General features: G+C 37.8%; 5 protein-coding genes across 8 annotated transcripts; 3 read left to right on the top strand and 2 right to left on the bottom strand.

Moving 5' to 3' along the window:
* The first annotated feature begins 494 nt into the window (after positions 1-494).
* On the top strand, positions 495-3,719 carry LOC111304530 (uncharacterized). Of its 3 annotated transcripts, none has more exons than XM_022901138.2 (2): positions 500-2,931; positions 3,090-3,719. In XM_022901138.2, the coding sequence occupies exons 1-2, from the start codon at positions 645-647 to the stop codon at positions 3,131-3,133; spliced, it is 2,331 nt and encodes a 776-aa protein (XP_022756873.2). In that variant the 5' UTR covers positions 500-644; the 3' UTR covers positions 3,134-3,719. The 3 variants fall into 3 exon arrangements, with proteins under 3 accessions (XP_022756872.2, XP_022756873.2, XP_089606057.1); XM_089749931.1 differs by having other exon boundaries at positions 882-1,022; positions 1,309-3,475; XM_022901137.2 differs by having other exon boundaries at positions 495-3,719.
* A 45-nt stretch (positions 3,720-3,764) lies between these two features.
* Positions 3,765-7,422, bottom strand: LOC111304531 (putative serine/threonine-protein kinase PBL19). Its single transcript, XM_022901139.2, has 5 exons — positions 7,188-7,422; positions 6,373-6,806; positions 4,927-5,187; positions 4,590-4,712; positions 3,765-4,483 (listed from the first exon to the last, which is right to left on the bottom strand). The coding sequence occupies exons 2-5, from the start codon at positions 6,781-6,783 to the stop codon at positions 3,932-3,934; spliced, it is 1,347 nt and encodes a 448-aa protein (XP_022756874.2). The 5' UTR covers positions 6,784-6,806; positions 7,188-7,422; the 3' UTR covers positions 3,765-3,931.
* A 4,461-nt stretch (positions 7,423-11,883) lies between these two features.
* Positions 11,884-19,693, top strand: LOC111304532 (eukaryotic translation initiation factor 4G-like). Its single transcript, XM_022901140.2, is given in 11 exon segments — positions 11,884-12,000; positions 12,110-12,340; positions 12,501-12,634; positions 12,742-12,891; positions 13,049-13,116; positions 13,207-13,263; positions 13,641-15,077; positions 15,161-18,330; positions 18,906-19,100; positions 19,188-19,468; positions 19,471-19,693. Coding segments are annotated over 10 exon segments (5,715 nt in total). The 5' UTR covers positions 11,884-12,000; positions 12,110-12,164; the 3' UTR covers positions 19,518-19,693.
* A 647-nt stretch (positions 19,694-20,340) lies between these two features.
* Positions 20,341-23,031, bottom strand: MC1 (metacaspase 1). The gene is made up of 5 exons (XM_022901143.2): positions 22,466-23,031; positions 21,874-22,204; positions 21,445-21,565; positions 21,124-21,345; positions 20,341-20,563 (listed from the first exon to the last, which is right to left on the bottom strand). Exons 1-5 carry the CDS (start codon positions 22,872-22,874, stop codon positions 20,504-20,506), a joined length of 1,143 nt encoding a protein of 380 aa, XP_022756878.1. The 5' UTR covers positions 22,875-23,031; the 3' UTR covers positions 20,341-20,503.
* A 342-nt stretch (positions 23,032-23,373) lies between these two features.
* Positions 23,374-24,700, top strand: LOC111304535 (large ribosomal subunit protein eL43). Of its 2 annotated transcripts, XM_022901144.2 has the most exons (5): positions 23,374-23,491; positions 23,806-23,845; positions 24,183-24,271; positions 24,363-24,445; positions 24,534-24,700. In XM_022901144.2, exons 1-5 carry the CDS (start codon positions 23,489-23,491, stop codon positions 24,595-24,597), a joined length of 279 nt encoding a protein of 92 aa, XP_022756879.1. In that variant the 5' UTR covers positions 23,374-23,488; the 3' UTR covers positions 24,598-24,700. The 2 variants fall into 2 exon arrangements, with proteins under 2 accessions (XP_022756879.1, XP_089606058.1); XM_089749932.1 differs by lacking the exon at positions 23,374-23,491 and having other exon boundaries at positions 23,758-23,845.
* The last annotated feature ends 91 nt before the right edge of the window (positions 24,701-24,791 follow it).

The raw sequence follows: 24,791 nt of genomic DNA on the forward strand, positions 1-24,791 counted from the left end.
GTTATTAATACTATTTACCTAAGTTGAAATTGATAACTGCTCCAGAAAATGGTTAAAATATCTTCACTATGTATTGAATATCTCAAGTATCCATCCAAAATAATAACTTTTACAAAATTTGAAAGGTTTTTATTTCACAATACAAATAAAATCCCCTTGCATTATTGTATCAATCATGCTCTTATTGTTAGGCCTATTTTATGATATATAAGTATTCATAAATCATGTCAATTATTTTTTTAATTAATTAATATATTATTAGAGTTAATATTTAAAAATTATAAATTCAAAAAAATTTAAATGCGTAATATTTTTTTTTAACAAAATATGCAGTAAAATAACAAATTTCATTAGAAAAGTATATATATATATATATATATATATATATTCATAACTCATGATTGAAGCCCATAAACGGATTCAGCAAAAAAAGGCCCTAGTGCACCATGTTCGGCCCACTAAAATAAAATAAAATTTTTAAAAAACACGGGAAAAAACCAGCATAGGGTTGGATTTGCCCACAGATCTTTACGAATCTTTCCCCACCATTGCCTAATGCACCGCCACCTTTCCTGAACCATCCGAGTATTGGATCCGCGGTTCGATCGCGGAAAACTTATCTTTGAAGACGAACGAGGCTCTGCATGTCGGTTAAAGTGCGCTATGTGCGCGGTACTTTCCAGGTTTATGACTCCCCTCTCTTTCTCTCTTCTGTACCAAAACGACGAGCTTATGCTCACTCCTCACAAACCCTAATTTCGTTCGATCTTATTCATTTCCCCAAAACTCCAAACCCCCAAACTCGACATTCCTCTTCTTTTTCTTCAAGTTCATCAGATTTTGATTGCTTGAATCAGTTTTCCCCATTTTGTAACTCTAATAAAGCAGCTGCCAACGATTCTTTGAACTTTGTTAATTCGAACGAACGCCGTAGAATCATTGTTGGCCTATCAAAGATAATCAAGCTGAAACATGGATATTTATTGCGGGGTTTTTCTGACAAGTTTTGTCCATTTTTCATGGTAAGAATCATGAACCTTTTCGGAACCAGAAAGACCGCTTTTGCATTCTTTAAATTTGCATTTAGGGATGATTCTGAGAGTACTGTTAGATCTTCTTGCATTGTTGCGCATATTTTAGCTGCTCAGAACCTCAAGTTTCTTGCTCAAGATGTGGTTTCCTGGGTGATTAGGATAATTGGGGAAAGTAGGAGTCAGGATTTGGTGGAGTTTATGTGGGTAGGTCATCATAAATATGAGTCGGATTTCTCTGTTCTTGATACGCTTATGCGGGCTTTTTTGATTGTAGACATGGGTTCACGGGCGTTGGACATTTTGAGTAGGATGAGGGAGGTAGGCGTGGTGCCAAGTTTATCTGCAATGACAATACTTTTTAAGTTTTTGCTTCGAGTTGGTGATTATGGTAGCGTGTGGAAGCTGTTTAGGGATATGATTCGTGAAGGACCTTGTCCTTCTAATTATACTTTCAATGCAATGATTCATGGCTTTTGCAGAAAGGGTCATCTTAGGATTGGAGAGAGTTTGCTTAATGTGATGGAGAAGTTTAAATGCAATCCTGATGTTTATGCATATAATATTCTGATTAATGCTAATTGCATTAGTGGACGGACTTCGAATGCACTTGCTTGGGTCCATTTGATGATAGAGAGGGGTTGTAAGCCAAGCATTTTTACATTTAATACAATTGTTAATGCCTTGTGTTCCGAGGGCAATGTGATGGAAGCAAGAAAGGTTTTTAATGAGATTCAAGAGCTGGGTCTTTCTCCTAATGTTGGAATTTATAATTCCATGATCAATGGGTATGTTAAGGCAAGGGATGTTGGTCAGGCAAACATGCTTTACGAAGAAATGAGATCAAAGGGTATAATTCCTGATGCCGTAACTTTTAATATTTTGGTTGCAGGGCATTTCAAGTATGGCCAGGAGGATGACGGAGATAGGTTGTTGAGAGAATTATCGACAATGGATATGCTTCCAGATCATTCATTGTGTGATATTTCAGTTGCTGGGTTATGTTGGGCAGGTCGTTTGGATGAAGCCATGGAATTTTTACAGAATCTGCTTGAGAAAGGGATGACACCAAGTGTTGTTGCTTTTAACTCTGTTATTGCAGCATATAGTAGGGCAGGCTTAGAAGATGATGCCTACAAAGTCTACAAACTTATGCTGAGATTCAGCCTGGCCCCCTCATCTTCCACATGTAGTTCTTTGCTCATGGGTTTGTCCAAGAAGGGGAGGCTGCAGGAAGCAAGGGAGCTTTTGTATAAGATGATGGAGAAGGGTTTTCCCATCAATAGAGTGGCTTTTACTGTGCTTTTGGATGGCTACCTCAAGAAGGGAGATTTAGCAGGGGCTCTAGATCTTTGGAATGAAATGCAATGTAGAGCGATATCTCCTGATGCTGTTGCATTCTCAGCCTTTATCAATGGACTTTCCAAAGCTGGTCGAATGGAGGAGGCATATGGTTTGTTTCTTGAAATGTCAAACAAAGGATTAATGCCAAATAATTTTGTATATAACTCCTTGATTGGTGGGTTTTGTAACCATGGAAAGATACATGAAGCGCTGAAATTGGAAAGAGAAATGAGGCAAAAGGGTCTTCTTCCCGATATTTTTACGTCCAATATCATTATTAATGGATTTTGTAAACATGCCAGGATGAAGTCAGCATTTGATGCATTTATGGTCATTGATCGGGCAGGGTTGGTCCCAGATATTGTAACATACAACACTCTGATTGGTGGGTATTGTGAAGCATTTGACATGGTTAAAGTGGATCAGTTTATGAATAACATGTATGCTAATGGGTGGGAACCAGACATCACAACCTATAACATACGAATTCATGGTTTCTGTAGTAGTCGAAAGATGAGTAGAGCTGTAATGCTGCTGGATGAACTTCTTTCAGCAGGTATTGTTCCAAACACTGTGACATACAACACTATGATGAATGGTGTTTGTAAAGACATACTGGATCGTGCTATGATCATAACTGCAAAATTGCTTAAGATGGCGTTTATTCCAAATGTCATTACTACTAATGTATTATTGTCCCATTTTTGCAAGCAGGGGATGCCTCAAAGGGCACTACTGTGGTGTCAGAAGCTAAGTGAGATTTCCTTTGAATTTGATGAGGTTTCTTATAAAATAATGGATCAAGCTTACCGAGACAGACAAGAAGATGTTGAGTTTTTTAGAGTAACATCTGGAAAAGGCCTTCTCCTAGAATTTCTCATGTGCGTTACGTATGATTATTTCTCTAGAAGCAGGCATAAGCAGAAAACGAGTCCAGAGTCTCTTAAATTGATTGTGTGATCCGAAGTGGCATTTTAGTAATTTAATAACTACAGGAGCACTCTACATCTGGCATTAATTGAACATAAAAAGTGGGAACAGTTGGTAAGGATGTGAATGATGGTTGAGATGATTGCAGCGGTCTATCTGAGTTGCTTGCTGCACTTGCAACAAAATGTGTTAAACTGAAAACACCAGAAGGAGAAAGTAGAAGCAAAGAACAGAGGTATGGAAGACATGCTGCCCTTGGGACTGATTTACAATTGCCGCCACTGAAACGTAAAATGCTTTTTTTTTTTTTTTAAGAAAATTTTGAAATAATATTAATGTAATTATTACAATTACAAGAAAATTTTAATTTTGTTTTCATTGAAATTTAATTAGTATTTTACTTTAAATTTTAAAGCTATAATGTCATAATGTATTAGTTACTGTACATGGAGGCCAATGTAAACCACGATTTGATAATTTCATAATATGCACTCTGCTGCAAATTGACCCTTTACAAAAAAGTTTCATATTTTACAGTGATAATCATTTGTGCTTTAAAGAAATCACCAGAGTAAGACTACAATCAGAAAACGAAAAGGGGAGGAAAAGAAAAAAGAGAGAAGTAGTCAAGGCACTCCGGCCCTTTGCAACATCATCAATCTCCTTCTACTTGCACCTTCTGCATGCTCACCCAATTTTGCAAGGTGTGCCATCCGCCTCTTCCATGATTCCGAGACATTGAGTTGATTTGAAGTCTTTTCTGTTTCTGCCGGCTCAATATCAGACACCTCAGGACTCTCAATTTCCTGAGCATTTTCTTCGTCTGAAACTTGGATTATCTGCTTCAATCTCTCCACCACCTGACTCATCTTGGGCCGATCCTTTGGACTGTTTAACAAACAAGTGTCTGCTAACTTGGCAATTTCTCGAGCTGCACGGATCGAAAACTGGTTTTGCAGTCGAGGATCCATTATTGAGCTGAACATTTTACCATCAGCAGGAAACAGTTTTACCCAATCCAAGAGTTTCTGCTCTGCTTTTGGACGGCCTCTTTCTAATGACCGCCTACCTGTAAGAATCTCATATACTACCACACCAAAACTCCATACGTCACTCTTATCCGTTAAATGACCTGTCTGAACATAATCGGGAGCAGCATAACCATAAGTCCCGACTACCTGTAAGAAAAAAAAAAAAAAAAAAAAAAAAACGTTGTTACATTATCAGCCTGTAATTGGATCATCTTACTGAATTACCCCAAAGGAAAGTACCGAGAATACTAACAGCTGTTGAAACATGTGAACGACCATCCATGGGCCCCTCCCTTGCAAGCCCAAAGTCTGAAAGCTTTGGATTGAAGTTCTCATCCAATAATACATTGGAGGCTTTGAAATCTCGATATATCACCTTGCATTAGAATGAAGCCAAAGATTGAGCACAAAGAACCATACATTTAAATCCTAAAGATAACATGTACACAACCAGAAGCTTATAGCAAGACAAACTCCAGCTCTTATTCATCAGCAAAACAAAGAGAATGTTTTATCTTCAAAATGCGGTGGTTCTATTGTAAGTAAGAAAAAAACAAAAGAAATGTATAGTTAGTGTTTTAGAAAGGAACCTGAACTTCTAATCCCTCGTGTAGATAAGCTAATCCTTCTGCTGCTCCAAGTATTATCTGTAATCTTGTTTCCCAAGGAAGAGGTGGGAATACCCGACGGAAAAGATGATCTTCTAAACTCTTATTTTGCATAAACTCATATACAAGAAGACGCTGGATCCCTCTTTCTCCATCCACAGCACAGTATCCTATGAGTTTGACAAGATTGGGGTGATCAACAACACCAAGGAATTGAACTTCCGCCACCCATTGTTTATGTCCCTACATGGATTAAACATAACTACGAATGAAACAACAGTCGTTACAACAAAAACAGTTTATTCTCTCTGTTAACAAGGGTAACATCAACAAGTTTCTTGTCGACAGGAAAAAGTAATCTAGTTGGTGGGGGAAGGGATGATTGATCAAGTCTTGCAAGTTGCAATGCACAATTTACTTTTTCCTATTTTTTTCCTCGTCATCTTATGCCATAATTGACTACTAAGCAACATCAATTGACAGAAAATTCATTTTTCCTTATTGGTCAAAGTAGAAGTATTAAGTTTACAATAACTAGCGGCTTCCATGAAATAAAGATGAAAATCCCAATGCAAGGCAGAATAAGTTAGGTTATTAGAATTATAGACCAGTATCCCAAAAGAGGAAACCCCCTCAAGTGGACCCAAATCAGTGTTATATTTTTAAAAGATGGAAGAACAAGGAAGTGAGAAGAAAGAAATTGATACTCATGATATTGCCGATTTGATTTGAATTAAGTATTAGTCTTGCAGGAAACTAGTCAGTCCTTCCTTGATGATCAAATACAAAAGACAAGAAAGTTTGGTGGAAAGAGTTTTCTCTTCCTTTCCCATCTTCAGCAACCAGAACCTTAAGAGTTAAGAATGCTTGACAACTCAGAAACTTGGCAAATTGTATCACATAATATATGGTTGTACCATACTTCTTAATTGCTATTACATGAAACGCAAACCCACTAATGGCTTTAGTAAGAAATGTACTGATTAATGATACAACTATCAAGCATTCTTACAGAACCTCTAGCAAATCTCACAAGTAAGCATGAACATAGAAAGAGACCAGCATTTGTAGTCAAGTCAATACAATTATATTCCAATCAATGTTATGATAAAGTACATAGAAATAGAAGGCGTAGGAGCCAGCCAAGTTCAAACACAGAATCCCCAGAATACATCATAACGAAGTTGGAGATTTAGTAATAATCAAAGAAAGGCAACTATGATAAATTGCCATCTGCCCAAGCAATTGCTGAAGTTATCATTACTACTTTTATAAGAACTAAACGAAAAGGAGAAAACTTTGAGAAACAACTTTAATTCAAGTCTATTGCTAGCCTACATAAGGAAGGTCATAAACCGCAGCATGAGCAAGAGAAAAATAAAGGAGAAAAACCTTTTCTGGGCTTCCAAACAGAGCAAGAGGACATACCTGCAGGCCATGCTTGTCAAGCTTTTTAATAGCAACCACCACAGGTTCACCCTTCCCATCAAAAGGCTTGATTGAACCTTTATAGACACTCCCAAAGCCACCTTCGCCAATCTTAAGTAACAAATTGAAATCATGAGTTGCTTGTCTAAGCTCTGAGAAAGAGAAGACCCGCAAATTGTGAGCTTTTTCTTCGTATAACTCCGGTATGCTACGCGGAGAAGCTGCTGAGCATGATGACTTTGTAATCCGATCAGGCCCTGAATATTCCTCTGATTTCCTTTCTTCTTTCAACTCTGGGGCTGATCTTTGTCCCTTGCTTCTAGACTTGTCCTTGAAATAGTGAAAACACTTCATTGCATGAAATTTAAAAAGCTTAAAGCAAATTTCTTTTGGAATGTGATTCTTGGGCATTGGCTGGCTCCCACTACAAAAATCTACAAGAGAACGGTAAGTGAATCAATAAACTTAAATGAGAAAAAGAGAGAGAGAAAGAAGTTGACGGGCTGGAGAAGGGTGACTAAAAATAGGAATTCGATTAAGAGATTCAAAAATGGCAGCAATGAAAAGACCGTCAACCATATAGAGAAAGGAAAGATACAAAGCAAGAGGCCAAGAAAGTTAAAGATGAGTAAATTTAAGCAAAACCCAATTGAGGAAACAAGTCGTCAACGGTGAAAAACCAAATGAAAAATAACTGTGTATAGAATACAGCAGAAGTAAATGTAGAAATGGAAGTTCGAAAACCCAATTTTGAAGGTGGTAGAGACTAGAGAGATATAATAAGAGACGAAAATTAAGCAAAGCTAATGGCTTACCTCATCCTTCACCTGATTATTCTTTTAAGTAATACTCAAGCAAACTGCTTTCGTTTCTCTACAAGGGTTTGATTTGGGAGAGTTCCATGGAAATTTTCATTTTGTTTCTTGCAAAGCTTCGCTTTATGTTTGTCCTTCGAAAATCTGATAGTTTTGATACTGGATGGGCGTGGACTGCTTTTTTGACAACTCCATTTTGATTGAAGAATTCAACGAGTTGAAATTCAGATCTGTCAGTTTTCCAAGCTGACAGGCAAATTAAATACTTTATAAAACAAAGCTTTCTGAAAACAAAGCTTTCTACTTCCCAACCGTATCTAGGGACTCTGTTTGACTTTTTCTACAGTCCTGTGTTGATTGGACAGCCTCTCTGTCACACGGATTTTATAACCACAAAACCAAAAGAAAGGGTCCCTCACTTAAAATGACAAAGTGTCAACCCTTCTTTTCCATCTACTTCATGAAACATTTTTCAGTTCTGTTCTTTCATTAATGGCAATTGCTTGCCAAGTAGGAAACTTCATCTCTCAATTTAATTATACCAGCAGTTGGTCCCTGCCTGCCCTTTAAAATTCTCATCTTTCTTTGATGTTAACTTTCTTTTTTGCATCCCCATGTGATTTTACAAATGAAGAGATAAACCTTGAAAGGAACAAAGTTTGAAAAATTAAAAAGATCATATCTACCAAATCTCCATTGATGGATGGCAGTGAGCACATACAGCATTTAAGTTCATAATCCCTAAACTTCCCTTTGGAGGATCCGAGAAGTTAACGTTACTTTGTAAACTTGAAGGATTTATTGAAGTAATACAAAAGTGTTGGATTATGGTTTCCACGTTCCATAGTTTAAAAAGTGAAAAGTGACACGTTTAAAATTCAACTCTGAAGTCTGAATTTATGCCCCCTTTAGAGTCTGAAGGGTTGATTTTGATATCTCACAATTCTCAGTTTGGGTATTCCCAAAATTTGAACTTCCCTGTACTGGCTATAATTAAAACGCGTTGAAGGAGAGAGAGAGAAAAAAAAAAAAAAAAACGATTTCAATCTGTTTTTTGCAACAACACCAAAATGGCTAGAAAAACAGAGGAGACTCCAAATTTGACCGTTCTTTCCTCCTCTTTTGCGTTTTTTGTTTGTTTCTTGACAGAAAAAGAGTGTTCCGTTTTGAGACATAAATCCCTTCACCATTTAAAATAATAAAGCAAAACCTGGTGCACGGATCGACATGGATGGAAGCGACGTGACATGTCTTAACAAGACACACGAGCGGTTGACACGAGGGAGATGGAGTAGGGCCCACTTGAGATTTTGGCATTACCGTATTTTGTTGAGCTTGCAAAATCTGACTTGAGATTTTGCGACTTCACCTGCACTGATTGCAATGTTAAACATGTTCCAATTAATTGACTCAAAATATAAAAAAGCACTATCACGTACTAATAATCAACAACTTTAGTTATGCATCTAAAAAATAAAAGCGAATTGGTTGTTGAATCATGCATTTAATTGGATCATGTAAGCATATAGAAAAAGTCCTTGTTGAAGTAAGTTATAAATAAGAATCTAAGTTCAGCAAACCAAGTTTTATACTAATTCCCACTCCATTTTCAATGCTCTAGTTCGTTGAACCACACACCGCCAAGAATCTCCCCCCCTTTTTTTCCTGCTATTTCGGAATCCCAAACCTCTAAAGTCATATGTTGTTGTTGCTGTTTCGTTTGTCCAGGTCAGAGGATTTGCAGTAACTTAACTTGTGGGGCAAAGTCGGAAGAAGAAGCCCAGCCTGGGGAAGTCCTTCTTAAATGGGTGGAGAATAATCGGGGCCTTGCCCCTCTGGCCCTAGGTTTATTGTGCTTTCCTTCAATGTCTAGGCATTCGGATAGTGGGTTAACTGAGCCATGTGGTCTAATATGCTTATTCTGGCCCAGTTCTTTTGACCCACTTTTTACTTTAACATCAAAAACCCCAAATCTAGCCCATTTTTACTTAACAGATACGGGCTTTCCCCCCTCTGAAATTGTCTTTTGATGCATTGGTGCTCGAGTCATTGTCTCTGGTGTCTGGTACTATTTTATTTGCGAGCTGTGGCAGGAGTTTAAGAAACTGACACTTGACCTTCCTATCTTATTCAATTGAATTCATCAAGGCTCTTCCTTGTTGTTGTTTTGTTTGTCACATAATCACTCTTGCAGTTTCTGAAGATAAAATCTTGGACGAAATGGTGCGCAATGACAAGCTCAAAGACATGTTTGAGATTTGAGAAGATCATCAACCAGCCAATTCCAAGAGAGTCAACGCTTATTGGAAAGCTTCTATTGTTTGTCACTATATGATGAAAAGGATTTGATTTCCATTTACTCCATATGGATCAATTGAAACATGGATAAGTGCCATAGACAGTTCAGTATGGATAAAAGCAAGAAGAGGGACACTGACAAGAATCAATATGCTGAATGTTTTGACATCCAAGACAACCCTGCAAATCCTTCATGATACTCAATTTCAACCAGCCAGGCCTATAAACCTAACTAAAAAGGCTATTGAACTTGCTAAGTTTGCCATTTGCCCATGTCATAGATTTCCCCCACAAAGGTGCACGGAGACGCAGCTTCTGTGACGGGTGGACACTGGAATGGCTAATACAAGAAACTGCCCGTATTTGTGGCATTTAATGCGCCTGGCAAGTAAGAGTTTCAACAGCTTTAAGGTCCTTTTTTCCGCATGAGCGTCTTACAGATCAAGGGTCAGCTATTTGATTAAAGAAATACTTAGTATTAAGGTTCATGTATGCATAAAGAAAAATTAATTTCTTCACATAAATTAAAGGGTTAATTTGTTTATCTTTCCTTCTTCTTAGCAAAAAAAAAAAAAAAAAAAAAAGAGAGAAATATACGATCAACTTCTTCGTATTGTGAAACTTTTAGTTGTATTAAATTAGAGAATGATGTCTTATTAACAGTTATGGTTAAAAGGAAAATCTACAGTTTGAATCTGGCTTCTGCTACTGAAAAGGACTTTTTTATTATTTATTTATTTTTGGTTGAAATGATGAGATTGTGGGAAGTAAATGACTTGGAGAGATTGCTGGTGGACCGATGTATTTGAACTTACCAAAAAAAGTTAAATACGAAGAAATTCTAACTCTGCTGAGTACTGAGAGAAAGAGAGGAATTGTTAAAGTTGGGTAAAGTTATCTGCATCAATTTAGTCAGCTTTTCCTATTAAAAGTCAAATAACAAGAGATTTATGTGAATATTTTATATGGAATTTCAATCTTAGAATAATGAGGTGCAATTTCTTTTAATCAATTTGAATTACTACTCAAAACAGATTATCAGCTCTTTTTTTTTGTAAATAAAATAAATACTAAATGGTACAAAGTAATGAAAATAAATATATTTTACATCCAATTTTTATTTTTTGGCTTAGAAAAATTGGCATACAGCTATTAATTCATAACATAAAATAATTTCTATTTAGATTTATCATGCATTATCTTGTCATATGAAAATCTTAGAAGTGAAAAAAAAAAAAAAGAAAAAGGAAAGTACCATTTTATAATTTTTGTTGTGTCCTTTGACTTTGATGATATGATAATCTATATCTATATTTATCTCTATTCTATAATATATATGAAAATTTCATTTACAACATTCATGGTTAAATTTTGTTCTTAACATTTATTTATAAATTGATTTTAGATTTTGAGCTTGTTTCAATAATTATTATTTTCACATTTTTTTATGAAATAATTTTTTTATCAATAAGTTTAAGAAAAACAAAACAAATAAATGTAAAACATTCATACTTTTATTTATTTTTCATTAAAATACTAAAAAGTCTTTAAATTATTTTATTTTTTAAAATAAATTTTTATATTTTTATTATAGATAAATAAATTATTATCTTTTGATTTGTATCATAGTAAATTTTTATTTTAAATAACATATTTATTTATATTAATGATTTATTTAAATACAAATTAAAAATTTATTTAGATATGAATTAAAAGTTAAAAATTTATTTGCATGTAAATTAAAATTTAAAAATTTATTTAAATACAAATTAAAAGTTAAAAATTTATTTACATGTAAATTAAAATTTAAAAGTTTATTCATAATATTATTAATTAATTTTTGAAATAAAATTATAATCATATTAGATTTTTACTATTTTTAAACAAAGCATTGATGATTGAACATCGCCTAATCTATCTAAAATCCGTCTTTATAACCAAAACCACTAATTACTAATTACTTTCCAAAGCTCTCCTTTTCAAAAGCAACTTTTCCGACTTCCAACCCACCATTTTCCACAACCATCCCGGCGGCGCGTGAAAAAGGATTAATATAAGAGAAAAGAAAGGTAAAAATAAAAGAAACAAAGTCGGTGGAAAAAAAAAAAAAAAGAGGAAAAGTGGGGCGCTAAAAAAACAAAGATCGGAGATTTCTCTCACTTGACTCAAATGAGCCACGACTCGAGCGATGTTTCGATCTCCTAAAAAACCTACCTTTTGACCAACTTGCTCGACAGTTTGTTACCAAATTTACTATGTCTTTCTCTTACCATTAACTCTCTCCCGTTTTCTTATTATTATTATTTTTTTATTTCTGGTTTTTTACTTTTTTTTTTTTTTGGCTTTTCTTTCACTCTTTCCTCTTTCTATATTTCTTTCAAAACAAAGTTTTAATTTTAATTTTTCTGCTTTTGCTTCTGCTTCTGCTGCTCCGATATTCGACATGACTACGCAATAAAAAACCTAATTTTCTCTCTCTTTCTCTTTCTCTCTGTACACTCTTTTGAGTTCACAGGTACACACTTCGGCTGATCGCACCCTACGTCTTCATTCCTCATTGCGGTCTTGGTAGAATGTTACGATTTTTCTTTAAATTTCTTTTGGATTTTTTTGGATCTGTGCAGAGATAAAAAGTAGAAAAAAAGAGGGAAACAAGAGGAGGAATCAAGGGTGGGATATATGTCCTTCAATCAATCAAGGTCCGATAAAAGCGAGCAACAATACCGAAAATACGGGCGATCTGCCAGCTCTAATCAGCAGCGGACCTCCTCAGGCGCTTACGGTAAGGGTGCTGGCGGCGGGCCCGCCCCTTCACCGTCTTTTTCTTCCTCTTCTTCTTTATCGTCGAATCGAAGGTGAGACAACTACTCATCATGCATTAGACGTTAGGGTTTTCTTTGTTGTTATTCTGTTCGTTTGATTGCTAGTTTGTTTAGGGTTTTTATAGGATTAGGGTTTTCTATGCAATTTCATGAATTGATTATTTTTTTTGGTTGGTTGGTTCTCACATGATAGTTTAAAGAAGTCTAACAATGCACAAGGAGGGCAATCTCGGGTAAGTTCACCAGCTGTGAATTCTTCGGAGTCTAGTAATGCTTCTGCTGCACGAAACATAGAAAATGGTGCACATGTACAGCCCCAGTTACAGGGTATGATTTAAAAGTCTTAAGCTTTTTTTTTTCTTTTTAAATTTATAATTGAAGAAAATACGATTATCTTGATTTTATTTGCATTCGTGTTTATTTTTTTCTGGTAGGAGCATCTGATGCGCCAGTTGGAAGCGGTGCTGCCAAGCCGGTTGAATCACCTGCCACTCAGAGAAGTGCTCGAGCTGTTCCGAAGGCTCCAACTTCTCAACCTGCCACCATGAGTTCTGACAGTAGTTTCCCTACAACCCCTGCAAAGGGTATGTTTCTGTTGTGTTTGGTGTTCTAAGCTTATAGGATCAAAGTTACTTCAATTATGGGAAGCACGCGGTTCTTCATTTTATTAGTAGTTATAATGATGGGAAGCTGATGCAACTACTTTTGTGCTTTTTATTGTTTCTGATGGATTAACAACAGGAGATGCATCCAAAGCATTCTCTTTACAATTTGGGTCCATAAGTCCCGGTTTCATGAACGGAATGCAGGTATCTTACTATTCTCATGTAGATGTTCCATCATTCTCCCACTGAAAACATTGTTTCTAACAGCAGATGTTATGTCCTCATTTGTATCAGATTCCAGCCCGAACTAGCTCAGCACCTCCAAATTTGGATGAGCAGAAACGTGATCAGGTTTGTCTCTTATCATAAACCACAATTTGTGTGATATATGTTTCTGCACCTCATCCTTTTTTTTTTCTTTTAATATAAAGATAAAGAGAGTAGTGGATCTCTAAATCTATTGGTTGTCCTTCATGTAGTTTAATTTTCAAGAACCATGAATTTTAGACCACACAAAACTAAAAGATTGCTTCCTTCTGCTCACCATGGTAACATTTTCAAATATTAAGAACAGAACACCTTGTAGAACCTAAGTAAAATATGAATATGACATGTTTGGGCCTATCTTAATCACCGGTCTCTTATGTTCATGAACTTTATTCTTTTAACTGATATAGTTTTGGAGTTTTAGGAATTCACTTATATTTATATGACATTTTACCCTGCAGGCATGGCATGATTCTTCTTTTAAACCTGTGCCGAATGTGCCCACCCCCATTCCTAAACAGAAGCTACCAAGAAAGGATTCAGTTGCAACTGACCAACCTAATTCTGGGGAGGCTCATCCGGTGACCAAGGTCAAAAAAGATGCACAAGCCTCTGTGGCACCCCCTTTGAACCAGACACAGAAGCCATCTCTTCTTAATATGCCCATGACTTCTATGCAGATGCCGTTTCATCACCAGCCCCAGGTTTCCATGCAATTTGGGGGGCCTAATCCACAGATTCAGTCTCAGAGTGTTACTGCTACTTCAATTCAAATGCCAATGCGTATGCCATTAGCCATGGGAAATGCACCTCAGGTGCAGCAGCAAGTCTTTGTTCCAGGTCTTCAGGCTCATCCATTGCCACCTCAAGGAATTATGCATCAGGGTCAGGGCATGAGTTTCACGCCACCCATAGGTGGTCAGCTTGCACCGCCATTGGGTAACCTGGGAATTGGCATTGCCCCTCAGTATTCTCAACAGCAGGGAGGGAAGTTTGGTGTTCCTCGTAAAACCACTCCAGTCAAGATTACTCACCCTGACACTCATGAAGAATTAAGGCTTGATAAACGAACAGATACATGTTCTGATGGTGGGTCATCAGGTCCAAGGTCTCATCCCAATGTGCCTTCTCAATCCCAGCCAATTCCACCATTTGCTCCTTCTCATTCAATCAACTATTTTTCCAATTCTTATAATACCAATTCCATGTTTTATCCACCACCAAGGTCTCTGCCATTGGCTAGTAGCCAGATAGCTCCCAATGTCCAAGGGCCGAGATTTAACTATCCTGTTAGCCAGGGTCATCAAAACATTTCTTTCATGAATTCATCGGCAGCTCATGGTTCACTGCCAGTTAATAAATCCATAAATTTTGCACACCCTTCAGAATCACCTAATGTGGAACCTGTACGTGATGCACACAATGTTACATCATCAGCTCCCTCAGGTTCAACACAGGTGACAGTTAAGTCAGCTACTGTTTCTGTTGGAGGAAAGGTAGCAGATTCCTCCTTTTCAAATAGCTTTCCTGCTGTTGAAAAGGTTGGGTCATTAAAACTTTCAATGCCAGCTAGCGAGGTTAGCTCATCTCAGGCTCAACGGGATTTGGATACTTATAAGGAGAACTCTGTGCAGCTTCCAAAACCTGGAAGTGAATCTTTAACATCCAAGTTGTTACCAGCTGCAGCTAAACATTCTGGTGGAGTTCCTGCAACTAACTTGGATGAGAGCCTGCCATCTAATTCTGTATCTTCTGCTCCAGCTGCTACATCTGAGGAGTCTATGCCTGTTGTTTCCAGTAATGAAGGCAGAAGGAGGGAGAGTGTGAGTAGGTCAAACTCTATAAAAGATTGTCAGAAGAAACCTGGCAAGAAAGCACATATTCAGCCACCAATTCAGGTATTTTCCTTTTTTTTTTTTTTTTGCACTTGTTATGTTTCTTTTGCATGTATTTATCCAGTCTTTCACTCATTGGTGGACAGTCTACGTCAACATCCAACTTGGCTTCCCACGCTGCAGAGCATGCTATTTCCTCAGACAGTGCAGTTTCTGATAGTCTAGAGGCTAAAACAGCTCTAACATCATCAGCAGCTGCTGATGTTTTGTCACAATCTACTAGGGAATTACCAACAATTATTGATGTTTCACCTTCTTCCTTAGAACTAAAGTCAGAGAGCAAGAGAGAAGGCTTAACCTTTGTTTCATCTGAAGTTTCTGTTACTGATGGTAATGTTGACAGCTTTGACATGGTTCGGCATGCTAAGATGGTTGGTTCTTCCAAGCTGGATGAGCAACCAAAACCTGAAATTAGTGGAATCAAGGATGAAGAGGAAAAAAAATTACCTGAAGAGCAAGACAATGCTAGTTCTGAGATTTCTCTTCAACCGATTCCCCTGAAATCTATGGAGCTTAAATCTGGTAAGGAATCTGTTTTGAAGGCTGCAGCTACCTGCAACGATGTTCCAACCTCAGGAACTGCAGAGAGGGTGCTCGATGAAGATGTGGGGGGTAGCATAGAAAATGAGAGAGTCACTGATAGTAGGGATGTCTCTACCTCTAGAATTGCTAACTCTACAGATATTGAAGGTTCTCACATTGGTATGACCTTTGGTTCGGATGCTTCTAGTGCCACTGATAGCAATGAGATCACTGTTACTAAAACTGGTGCATCAGACCAGCCGTCTGCTCTCGTCACAAGTCCAAATCTCTCAGAATCAACTTCAAAATACGAAGGGGAAGGTGTTCTGTTACCTAGTCCCAAGGACAAACCTGTGCCAGAACTCAGTAGGACAAAGAGTACTATAGCTAGAGGGAAGAAAAAAAGAAAAGAAATTCTTCAGAAAGCTGATGCTGCTGGGACAACATCTGATCTCTATATGGCATATAAAGGTCCTGAGGAAAAGAAAGAGACTGTCATACCTTCGGCAAGTGCAGAAAGCAATTCCATTGGTGCAAATTTGAAGCAGGCATCTCATGAGGCCCTTCAGGTGGATGCTGTGGAAAGTGAGAAAATTGCACAAAATAAAGCTGAACTGGTTGATTGGGAAGATGCAGCTGACATCTCTACACCGAAATTAGAAACTTCAGATTATGGCGAAAAGACTCATGGAGGGTTAGTAAATCATGAGAACGATGGAGGTGGGAATATAGCAAAGAAGTATTCCAGAGATTTCCTCCTTAAGTTTGCAGAACAGTGCACTGATCTTCCAGAGGGATTTGCTTCCGATATTGCAGAGGCCTTAATGGCTGCCAACGTCAATGTGTCTCACTTTGTTGATCGTGATTCATACCTTAGTCCTGGAAGAATAATAGATAGGCAATCTAGTGGATCGCGATTAGATCGCCGTGCTGGTGGAATGGTTGATGATGACAGATGGATTAGACCACCTGCTTCTTTTGGCTCTGGAAGGGATTTGCGTCTTGATCTTGGTTATGGTGCTGCTGCAGGTTTTCGGCCTGGCCAAGGAGGTAACTTTGGTGTTCTAAGGCACCCACGTTCACAAACACCTCTGCCATATGTTGGAGGGATCCTTGCTGGACCAATGCAACCTATGGGTCCACAAGGAGGGATGCCACGCAGTAGTCCTGATGCTGAAAGGTGGCAGCGTGCTGCTAACTATCAGCAAAAGGGGTTGATTCCTTCTCCACAAACTCCATTACAGATGATGCACAAAGCTGAAAGGAAGTATGAAGTGGGTAAAGTGGCTGATGAGGAAGAAGCCAAGCAAAGGCAACTGAAAGCCATTTTGAACAAGCTAACTCCCCAAAATTTTGAGAAACTCTTTGAGCAAGTAAAAGCAGTAAACATTGACAATGCAGGTACACTCACTGGTGTCATCTCACAGATCTTTGACAAAGCTTTGATGGAGCCTACTTTTTGTGAAATGTATGCAAACTTCTGTTATCATCTAGCAGGAGAGTTGCCTGATTTTAGTGAAGACAATAAAAAGATAACTTTCAAAAGATTGCTGCTTGACAAGTGCCAGGAGGAATTTGAGAGAGGGGAGAGGGAGCAAGAAGAAGCAAATAAAGTTGAGGAAGAGGGTGAGGCTAAGCAGTCTGAGGAGGAAAGAGAGGGGAAGAGAATCAAGGCACGGAGACAAATGTTAGGTAACATTAGACTTATTGGGGAGTTGTACAAGAAGAAAATGTTAACTGAGAGAATAATGCATGAATGCATCAAGAAATTACTCGGTGACTATGAGAATCCTGATGAGGAAGATGTTGAGGCTTTGTGCAAATTAATGAGTACGATTGGAGAGATGATTGACCATCCAAAAACAAAGTTTTATATGGATGCTTATTTTGATAGGATGGCAAAGTTGTCGAACAATATGAAACTATCTTCTAGGGTCAGGTTCATGTTGAAGGATGCTATTGATCTGAGAAAGAATAATTGGCAGCAGAGGAGGAAAGTTGAAGGGCCTAAAAAGATTGAGGAAGTGCACAGAGATGCTGCTCAAGAGCGACAAGCACAAGCCAGTAGGCTTGCTCGTGGTCCTGGCATCAATTCTGCTTCAAGAAGGACACCCATGGATTTTAGTCCACGAGGGTCTATGTTATCTTCCCCAGGTGCTCAGATGGGTAGTTTTCGGGGGCTCCCCGCCCAACTCCGTGGTTTTGGGGCTCAGGATGTTCGCATGGATGACAGACAGTCCTTTGAGGCTAGGACTTTGTCAGTTCCCTTGCCTCAAAGACCAATTGGTGATGATTCTATTACTTTGGGCCCCCAGGGTGGTCTTGCTAGAGGAATGTCTTTTAGAGGACCACCTTTAATGGCCGGTGCTCCCTTAGCTGATATTTCTCCGACTTCAGGAGATTCAAGAAGAATGGCTGCTGGTTCAAATGGTTTTAGTTCTCTATCAGAGCGAACTACTTATGGTTCTAGAGATGATCTCATGCCAAGATATGTGACAGATAGACTTGCAGCATCTGCTGCTGCTTATGACCAGTTGAGTTCCCAGGAACGTGGCATGAATTTTGGTAATAGGGACTTGAGGACCCCAGATCGTAGTTTTGATAGGCCTCTTGCAGTTTCACCACCTGCACGTGGTCAATCATCAGGTTTCACTCAAAATATTCCTCCAGAAAAGGGCTGGCCTGTGGAGCGCCTGCGTGATATGTCTATGGCGGCAATTAAAGAATTTTACAGGTATCCTGTTGGCTCAAGTGTGGTTTTGGAGTCCCTTATTCTAACCTTGTCTCCCATAACATATATGTATGTACATGCTCATTCACGTATACCTTGCATAAGGACTTTGCATAAGGACGAATATGTGCACTCTACTTTTACTCATCAGCAGATAATTGAAATGTAGAAGTGCTCCGGAAAAGGGTTGTTGACTGATGGTTGGCTTCAGGGTCTCAAATATCAAATTTACCAGGGTTGGTAGTTTAGTATTCCGATGACAATGAACATGCCCAAATTCTGTCTTGTAATTTAATCAGATTTGGAAGCAAAAATTCTTTAGAGTTTTAGTCCTATAACTTAGAGGACAATGAGATTAGAAGGTTGTTTTACTCGAAAGTATGGTTAAAATATATCCTACCTGATTTTGATATTGACACTGATGGCTTGATTTAAGGTTAAGTAGTGACTGTTGATGGGAAATTTAAGAGTTATAGTGCATATCTATACTGCTGTCCTTATTATATTTACAGCTCTTGATGTTTTTACCTGATTAGTTTTATCAAGTGCTTAGCATTTTTATCTTTTAATTCTTACAGTGCTAGAGATGACAAAGAGGTTGCTTTGTGCATCAAAGAGTTGAATTCTACAAGCTTCCATCCCACAATGATTGCGCTTTGGGTGACAGACTGTTTTGAGAGAAAAGACGTGGAACGGGATCTTTTGGCCAAGCTACTTGTCAGTCTGACAAGGTCGCATGATGGTGTGTTGAGCCAAGTTCATCTTGTTAAAGGGTATGAGAATCATTTAATAACAATATCTACCGATTGATTATAACTTTTGAAGTCATTATATTTATATGTTTTTGTTTTATGGTTCAGGTTTGAATCTGTTCTCAGTACATTGGAGGATGCTGTGAATGACGCTCCAAAGGCTGCAGAATTTCTTGGTCGTATTTTTGCCAAGGTCATTATAGAAAATGTGATCCCCCTGAGGGAAATTGGGCGTTTACTATATGATGGTGGAGAGGAGCCAGGGCGTCTTCGAGAAAGTGGACTCGCAGGTGATGTTCTTGGAAGCACCTTGGGGATGATTAAAACAGAGAAAGGAGAAAGTGTCCTAAATGAAATTCGAGCAAGCTCAAATTTGCGGTTGGAGGACTTCGGCCTCCAGATCCTAACAGATCAAGGATGTTAGAAAATTTTATTTAGAGGATAGTGATGATGCTCATATTTTGTTAGGAAGAAAATCATGTCTAGTGCTCGAGTCTTAGGGTACTTTTATCAATTCCCAAAATTAATTTTCCCTTACATATATGGGTTTCTTATTTGGCCATGTTTTTAATATTTTTTGTCACAGCAATTATGAAAGATCAAATTGAGCTGCATCCATGCAAAGTAATTTCTCTGCAGCAACTTGGGCTTTGCCTCTTCTCTTGTTGTGGAGATTCCCATAATTTTTAACTTACGAAAATTTCCTGTCGCGTATGCATCTAAACAATTACATTTGTTATTTTACCTAAACTTTCCGTAATGATGAGACCTTTTGCCAAATATCCCTCAACCACGAGAAGGAAAAAAAATTATTTTGCCTGATAATCCAATTACTTGTGGGAAGTGAGGGTCTGTTGATCTTTATTACTTCACCCTCAATTGTAAAAACCGTATTTATAGATTCATTTTTCATTCGGTTAAGGGGTTGTTTATATTCACCTCGAAATGAAGATTATCCAACGAAGGCATTAACTTTAAAATATTGTTCTACGAACAAAAACAAAGGGTTATTACTTAGAATTTATGTTAAATTGTACACTTCACCCTAACATTGAGCCCTCAAGGCCTCTGAGCATCCTTCGTGCAAAAGCCTCACGAGGCTTCCCAGTTTGAGACAAAAATTGAGCATGACTTCACCAGTTTGTTTTAAGCAATCTCTGATTCACTCTTTAATTGGAATTTCCAATATTGAGACAAAATAACAAAATTTCACAAATAAAGAAACATGTATCAATGTTAACGATAAAAGCTGCTTGTGACATGCAAGGAACCGAGGAAATTCTTGTTCAGCCAATATATTTATTATTTTGGAACAAAAATGAAATCCATCCCCTAATTTAGAAATATATATATATATATATATATATATATATATATAAAACAATCTACAACCAGCATACATAAAAAATAAAAATAAAAAAAGATCAAAGTGAGAAAGGTTTTGTATACACGTCAAATGGCTCGCAGGCTGTCAGTTGGGGCTCCTGTGAACCAATAAAAACAAAAATAAAAAAGTCAGAAACTCCTCAAACGAAAAATCTTAAAATTTTTTATAAATTAGAGGACTTGATGTTGGTAGCTTCTCCTTATTTATCCCAGTCCAGGTTCTAAAACTAACAACAAAATAAGTCTTTTCTCACAATTTCAAATTCCAGATTCTAATATGAAATTATCTTGCAAGACTTGAAATTATAAACTGTACAAAGGCTATCTGATTACATTTTGGGTTATTTTGACAACAAAGATTTTAGCAAAGTTTGCTGCAATCTCAAATGTTACTCAAATCATTGGCAAAATATGTTGCTTCCACATGCATCTGCACAATAATTTTTATGCATACACAAACCCTTCTAAACATGCACACTTTGTCCGTGTATGGTATGTTTTGAGACGCTGGACCACATGCCTAACACCAAGTAATCAAAGCTAGGACTGCCCTTGTATATGATCAATCAAAAGCACTTTTTTTTTTTTTGAGGAAGAGAAATTAAATTTATAAGTAGAAGAAACTGAAAGATATCAATTAATTAATCACCGAAATCACCTGTCTTAGCCCGCTGCCAAGTCCAACACTACCTCCTGTCAAAAGCATGGTGATGAGGGATGTAACAGCACCACCAACAAGGTCACCGCCACCACCCCCCACACTTCGAATTGCATTGCGCATTGCAGTGAGAATGTTCCCATATGTCGTCCCATGCCCACGCTCAATGGCTTGGATGAAGCAGAATGTCATGGCACCAGTAGATGTAATCCTTGATAGGGCCTGCTCCCCAAAGCATTAAAACACTTTTCAGTCTTTGAGATCTAAAATGCCCTCAGGACTAAAATTTCAAGACATCTAATCGGTTTTCCTGAAACTTACAGAAGTATCAGCAGAGGTTTGATCATCATCACAACCACTAAAGGAGATTACTTCTCCACCACTTGTTCCCTTCCATAAACCTGATGCAGGACGATGGTCCTCCCATACATACTGTCCAGCCCTGTGTCCAAGATAAGGCATCAACTTCCAGAGCATACAAAACAGCATAGTTAACCAATAAAATAAAAGGCAAAAGGGTAAGAAAAATTTATAGATCAACCCTCCCAAGTCTCACATCAGATGGACCATATATAGGTCCTTTCCAGTTCTTTGTTCTCTCTTCATCTAACATATAAATTTAGAATTAAATACTCTCTTCTCAACATGCAAAATAAATTTCTTAAGTATAGAGATTCCTCATCTAACAAAATTAGTGGGGAACCTCAATTATGAATAAATTGTACATAAGCATGTTCAATAGCAACTAACCTGTTCATTCTACAAAGGAATGGTAAATCCAATACGGTTCCACTATGGCAAGCATCAACTATGGCATGAAGCTTAACCCCACGAGGTAGAGGTCTAACAATAGTTGCATTGATCTCATCATCAACAATCATCCCCTGGGTTTCGAAATCCAAAGGACAAAGAGTCTCATCATACCCATCAACTTCATCACCATTGTAATTCCGTTGCCGCGAACCATGACCAGAATAGTGAAACAACAGAGAATCACCAGGTTGACAACCTTGTACTAGCCAATATAATGCCATTCTCATATTTTGCTTCGTTGGAAGTCTGTGCGGATCAGTTTCCTCCTCTGCATTTAAAAACAAAAACTTAACACCCCTAATCAACACTTAATCCCCATTCACATAAAAAATCGAGCAAAGTTGATTAAACGCCTTAACATAAACGCATTAGACGGCGATGTAAGATTCTCTAAGGTAGCTATCACCATTATAGTGAATTTGATTGGTCAAAATTCTATCTTTATAGAAATCATTGTCGAATCAAATCAATCTCAATAGAATGGAATCAATTCAAAGAAAAGATACGAAGTTGAATAGAAAAAGATTACCAGTAAGCATGAGAATGGAATCTTCAGGAAACTTAAACTTGTTGATTAAAAGGTAACGCATGCACTTGGCGTCATTGATGCAACCTTTGAGCTCGTGCCTCGAGTATCTATACGATATCCCACAAATCACCGCCCTTTTCCGTCCGTATGCGTGGGGAGGGGCTCCAGGAGGCGCGTGGTTATAGGGGGACGGAGAAGAAGGTGGGGGAGGAGCGTGGGTGGAAGGAGCCGGCGGTTGAGATGAGGGAGGTACGGATCGAGGGTCGGCGATGTTGGTAACGGCTTGACAGATGGCGCAACGGATAGATCGGGCACCGGGTGGAAGCTGTAAAGGGGTCCGGCAGTTGGAACAGTTTACCAGCATTGGCGGAGGGTAATTGTAGTACATGCCTGGCCCTGGCGGATACATGGTTGAAACTCTCAAACGTTAAATTCTATGAAATATTTACTACTTTTTATAGTATTCGATTTGGGGAAAGCGAAAGGAGAAAGAGGAATCAAACACAACGAAGCAGAACAAAAAGATAAAAAACAGAGGGGCTGGAATTTTGCTTTGGGTTTGCGTTGATTGGTTAGATGATGGCGTCAGAAATTATCAAAGCCCGTGTTTTTTTTATTAAAAAATAAATTAAAATCGCGTTTTCCTTGACACCTTGTGGCTTTCATTATTTTGTTTCTTTTGAGGCAGCTTCCAATATGCAACAGCATTTTGTGATAATGTTTTCGTATAATTTTAAAACATAATTACTTTTTTTGTAATTTTATTGGATAAAAACTTAAAAAGAAAGAAAAAAAAAAAGAAAATTTCATTTTATTATATCCATGGATTTCGGCTGGATCATGTCTTCGGTCCAGGTTGGTTCAAAACCCTCAATGGGCCGCTTACCGATGAAGTTGGGAGTTGGGTCGGGTTTTAGGGCAAATAATTTTGAGCTCTCTATTTAATTGGCCACGCAGCCGAACGAGTGTGATTTTCTAGGGTTTTTGCTCCGTTCTTCTCTAGCATCTCCAAAGCCTTAAAAAATGGTACGCTCTTTTTCCCCGAATTTTGTTCCCTTCTCCTTTTAAATCTACCACAAAGTTCGGATTTTTAACGTCAATTAATTACTATTAATTATGTTTAGATCTTATTTTTCACTATTGATGTTGCCATAGTCATCTTAAATGTTCTGGAATAAGGATTGAAACATGTAAAAGAACTTTAGCTTTTTTTATTTCCTGGAAATTACATTAGCTGATATTATTATTTGTTTTGTTTTGATCAAAGTTAGTTTTTCTTTTCTTTCATATGTTAAAGTTGGTAGCTGATGTTAGCTCTGCACATCTTTAATTTTATACAGACAAAGAGAACCAAGAAGGCTGGTATTGTTGGGAAGTATGGTGCGTGCTCTGTTTAGATTTTATGAACTTTGGTCGTTTTCAATTTGGCACGTTTCATGAGAAATGAACCATAATGTGAACTTTTATGTTGTATCATTGAAGTGCAACCAGGTTTCTAGAATGAGGGATCTTATATTGTTAATAGCAGTTGAATATCTTGTTTGATTTCCGAATATTACGTGCATGATGCATGCAGTTTGTTGTTGTATGAGCGGCCTTTGGTGTGGCTCAACACTGGATTTTTAGATGTTGTGCGACTTTAGGCCCCGCAGCCTGCCTGATTCTTTTATGTACTTTGGAATGTTTGCGCCTGTGTATAACAGCTGGTAAATTTCAGGTACCCGATATGGTGCTAGTCTGCGTAAGCAGATTAAAAAGATGGAGGTTAGTCAGCACAGCAAGTACTTCTGCGAATTCTGTGGCAAGGTAGTTTTCCTACTTGCTTGAGAGTTGAGAGATGATTTGATTTGTTTGATAGTTGCATGATTAATCTTTAACATATTACTGGCAATTGCAGTATGCAGTGAAGAGGAAAGCTGTGGGAATTTGGGGATGCAAAGACTGTGGCAAGGTGAAAGCTGGAGGTGCTTACACTTTGAAGTAAGATTCTGTTAACCATCGCTTGTAATTTTATGTGCTTGTCGTGGTATTGCTCTTTCTAATTACTTCCTTTTTTTGTCTGTGGCAGCACTGCAAGTGCTGTGACTGTCAGGAGCACCATTCGAAGGCTGAGGGAGCAGACTGAGAGTTAATTTGATTGATGATATAGTTTATTGTGTGTTTTCTGTTTTGATATATGGAACTGACTGCAGTGCCTCGTGCAAGTGTTTTTAATGGTATTTTCCTTTTGGGATATTTTGAACTGTTCAATCACCATTGGGAAAGAGAAAGGTGGTTGATCTTGTAGCGTTTGCATTGAGTTGATAAAATGACACCAGGAGAGCAA

Source organism: Durio zibethinus, chromosome 21 (genome assembly GCF_047325235.1).
Source record: "Durio zibethinus cultivar Kanyao isolate XHJ-2024 chromosome 21, ASM4732523v1, whole genome shotgun sequence".
Lineage (NCBI taxonomy): Eukaryota > Viridiplantae > Streptophyta > Magnoliopsida > Malvales > Malvaceae > Durio > Durio zibethinus.